At 35.7% G+C, this 4,073-nt stretch overlaps 1 protein-coding gene across 1 annotated transcript; it reads right to left on the minus strand.

The window, feature by feature from the left end:
• Positions 1 to 2,868: 2,868 nt before the first annotated feature.
• Positions 2,869 to 3,282, minus strand: LOC122745628 (60S ribosomal protein L28-like). Its single transcript, XM_043991023.1, has one exon. It carries the CDS (start codon positions 3,280 to 3,282, stop codon positions 2,869 to 2,871), a length of 414 nt encoding a protein of 137 aa, XP_043846958.1.
• Between the last annotated feature and the right edge of the window lie 791 nt (positions 3,283 to 4,073).

Below are 4,073 nucleotides of genomic sequence, written 5' to 3' on the forward strand. Positions count from 1 at the left end.
TAGGCTGGAATCTTAGCTTCCCTACTAATTATCTACTTAAATAAAGGACAAATCTTTTTTTTTTCCTTTCTGAGCCTCAATTCCTAAGATGTAAAATAGGTGGGTGGGTTATATGATCTTTAAGGTAGCTTCCAACTCTAACATTACAAAGAATTTTATTATAAAATTATGGGGGAGGGGTTGCATTGTTTTTTAGAGAGAACTGAAACCTATTCCTTTGAAAAGTGTTATGATTTCTCTTGTTCTTGTTTAGAGAGGATTTGATTGAGAATATTTGTGGGTAAGTATATTCTGATCTCACCCCCAGGGATAATCACGAAATTGCAGGGAAAGCATTTTGCTTTGCTTTTGTTAATTGGTTTGGCATATGTGTTACATAATGTCATTATTGCGTAATAAATGTAATTATAATTTTGTCCTCATGCTTTGTCTGATTTTTCCCCCACTTCCTTTATTTTCTGGTCTATTTTTCCCCTCACTTCTTTTTCTTTGTCTCCTACTGTATGAGGTAAGGAAAACATGGTAACACGATCACATTTTTTTCTTGCTGTGGTTTGCACATTGCTCAGATAGTATGCTCACCATTTTTGCTGTCTGCAATGGCTTTCCCTTTGTGCATATAATCAACCTGGGAATGCCAAATTCCTGACTCCCAAATTCCCATTTTCTCAGCTAAAAATAACAATCTTAGTATGTTCCACAGCTTTAGGATAAGCATTCTGAATCCCATAGTAACAGACCTACTCTTAGGTTGCTAGCTGTAAACTTAATACATATGATTTAAGACCCAATTAACAGAAGCAATATCCCTTGGTGGTATTTTCCTTTTTAATTAAACAGAAAAGAACCTATTCCAATGTCAATTGAGAAATCCAAAATGTATTGCCTGATACAAATAAAAGAATTCTTCAAAATCTCTTATAACAATCGCACCAAACCCAAATACTTTTACTTATAATAGCAAAACAAATTCAATGTATACCAAGCTGCTAGTTATAAAAATACAGCTTATTCAGTTGTGACCATCTGCAAGTAAGAAAAGCATATATTTTCTTAGATATTAACACAATTGTACTTCCAAAATGATTACACATTATTCTTACTGAGTCAAAATGAGGCTACATTATAACATGGTGCCAAGAAAGCCTAGAATGTCCACAATGATGTCTATAAATCTGCTATACTCTGCTTCTGTCAGATCACATTTGGAGGAGTGTTATGTTTTAGTGACACATTTTAAGATAGATAGAAGATAGATAAATCTTAGATAGATAGATATAGATATCTATGTAAATATCTATCTATCTATCTATCTATCTATCTATCTATCTATCTATCTATCTATCTATCTATCTATCTATACCAAGGGGGAGAGAGATTGAGAGAGACAGAGAAACAGAGACAGAGAGTGAGACAGAGACAGAGACAGAGACAGAGTTAAGCTGCAGAAGGTTCAAAGGAAAGTAACCAGGATGGTTTAGAAAGACTTGAATATGGTATTAAGTGGAGGGAAATGGTCATTGCTAGTTCAAAGAATAGAAGACCTGGACTGGAAGGTATTGTACTTGTTTTCAATATTTGACAGTTCTCACCAGAAAGATGCATTGGACTTTTTCTATTTGGCCCTGGAGGACAAAACCAGGAGTAATAGTTGAAATTTTCAAAGACAGAAATTCAGATTCAATATCAGAAAAAACAAATAATTTTTTTTCTTAACAATTATATATATAATTGGAATGGACTATCTTGAGAGCCTATCAATTGATTAAATTTAAAATTATATACATCCTTATGTTTATATGTGTGTGTATAGTTCCCATCATGTCAGTCATTCTGTTTAAAGCTACAAATTAACAACATGAATTCTTGCCTTCATGGTGCTTATATTCTATCATGTGAACAATGTGTACACACATAAGTTTACATAGCCTACTTAAAAAGTAATTGTAACTTTTGGGTGGATGAAAAGTCTTTAGAAGTTGACATCTGAAGTGACTCTTGAAGGAAACTAGGGATTCTATAAAGTAGAGGTAAGAAATGAGTACCTTACAGATATGGGGAACATACTTTGCAAAGGCAAGGAAATGAAAAAGGAAAAGTTGCGTTTGAGAGACAGTGAAGAGGCCAGATTCTCTTAATTAGAAGGGAATTGATAGACATTAAACCTTGAAAGCTAACTGGGGGGTCATATTTGTAAAGGCTTTCAAAGACGTTTGAGTTTGAATATAATCCTTTACATAAGAAAAGGGAGGAATTGAAGTTTTTGGAGTGAAGGAAGAATAAAGTCAGAATCTTTGTTTTAGGAATTCACATTGAAGTGTATGAGGGGAATTTTGAGGACAAAAGAGACTAAGATCTGTGAAGCCAGTTGGGAGGCTATTACAAAATATAAGAACTAATATGGCCAACTTATATGTAGAGAAATGATACATAAGAGAAAAATGTCAGAGAAAATGCAAGAAGACTTGCTTGACAACTTAATCAGATGTTTCAGATATCTACAAGGCTGTGAGTATTGATGACAAAGAAAGATGATGGTACCTTCAACAGAAATAGCATAATTTGGAAGAAGAAAGATTTTGGGAGGGGATAGAATAGGTTCTGTTTTAAACATGTTGAAGTTAAAAGTGCCATAAGACATCCATTAAGACGTTTTCTATACACAGTTGCTGAAGGGGGAAGAAACTTAGGAGAGAGACTAGAGTTGTACTTTTTATTATTTTATTATTTTTTATTTTTTATTTTTTTTATTTTAATTTTATTTTATTTTTAAAATTTTATTTTATTTTAATTAAATTAAATTAAATTTTTATTTTATTTTATTTTTTGAGCAGTTTGACTTTATTAGCCAAAGGCAGGTCTGGCTCCCTAAGTGCTCTTGGGTGGGCAGGTTCGCTTCTTCTTCACCACAACTGGCTTCTGGCTCCGCAGGATGGCACAGGCCCAGCGTAGAGCAGCCATGCGGAGATCTTTCCGGTATTTGTTCTTGCGGATGATGTGCCGGACACTGTTGAGCGTGCCCCGGCCATTTTTGTTGATGGTGGTCCTCACATAGGAAGTAGCAGGCTTCCTCTGAGCTACCCGGCGCTTCAGCACCACCACGATGCCCTTGCAGTCGGCAGCCAGCTCGATGCCCACCGTCTTCTGGGGGATCAGTCTGTCATAGCGGAAGGAGTTTCGGGCCTTGAAGTTGTTGGGCTCGGTGCTATACGTCTGCTTGTTGCGATTGATGAGGAAGCTGGAGCAGTTCCTGAGGACCATCCACTGCAGATAGGTCGACATGGTGGCGGTGGGGGCGAACTTAGGCGGAGGGGGCTGCTCTCGGGGCGACTCCCGGAGACAGAAAGGGCCTAGAGGTGTACTTTTAAATTAGGTATGTGCTTCAGTTAGCACCCTTCCCTCTTCCGTACAACAATTGATAAAATTATATAAAATGAGAGGGATATAAGTATTGCTATGCTAACAAAATATAAAGTTATATATGTATTGTCATATTTTAATGAAATGTGAACAATTATTTGATAAAATCATTATCAGAATTAGTGTGATGGGGTGGTGTTTGGAGACATTCACATATTACATTATATTTACATATAATTTTGGTAACCATCTGCATATAAATGCTAATTGAACTCATGGAAGCTTGTGGGTTCACCAAGAAAGAGAATATAGTGAGGCAAAAATAGAGCCCAAGACAGGATCTTTCTAATAGTAAATAAACTATTAGGATCAGGCTATGGACACTGCCCCAGTTAAGGTAAATGAATAGTGACCCAAGCGATTAAAAAGTGACAAAGTAAGGAGCAGTGTCATTCATGTAGAGCAAGAAAGGAAAGAATATTTAGGAGGTGAAGGTAATCATTAGGGTAGTGTCAGATTAATTTCATTTTTTAAAATCAGTTACTAAACTAACACATCAGAGGATCAAATAATTAAAAATATCTGAAAACTTTCTTGTTGGGATATGTTGTCTTGGTCAACTGTGAGAAATAGCAAGTCAGTGGACAATCATTTATTAAGTATCTAATACATGTCAGGGATTGTGCTAAGTGCTGGGGATATAAAGAAAAGCA

This window comes from Dromiciops gliroides, chromosome 3 (assembly GCF_019393635.1).
Source record: "Dromiciops gliroides isolate mDroGli1 chromosome 3, mDroGli1.pri, whole genome shotgun sequence".
Taxonomy (NCBI): Eukaryota; Metazoa; Chordata; class Mammalia; order Microbiotheria; family Microbiotheriidae; genus Dromiciops; species Dromiciops gliroides.

Coding starts and splice junctions, on each gene's coding strand:
- LOC122745628 (XM_043991023.1), bottom strand. CDS start 3,282: ATGTCGACCTATCTGCAGTGGATGGTCCTCAGGAACTGCTCCAGCTTC.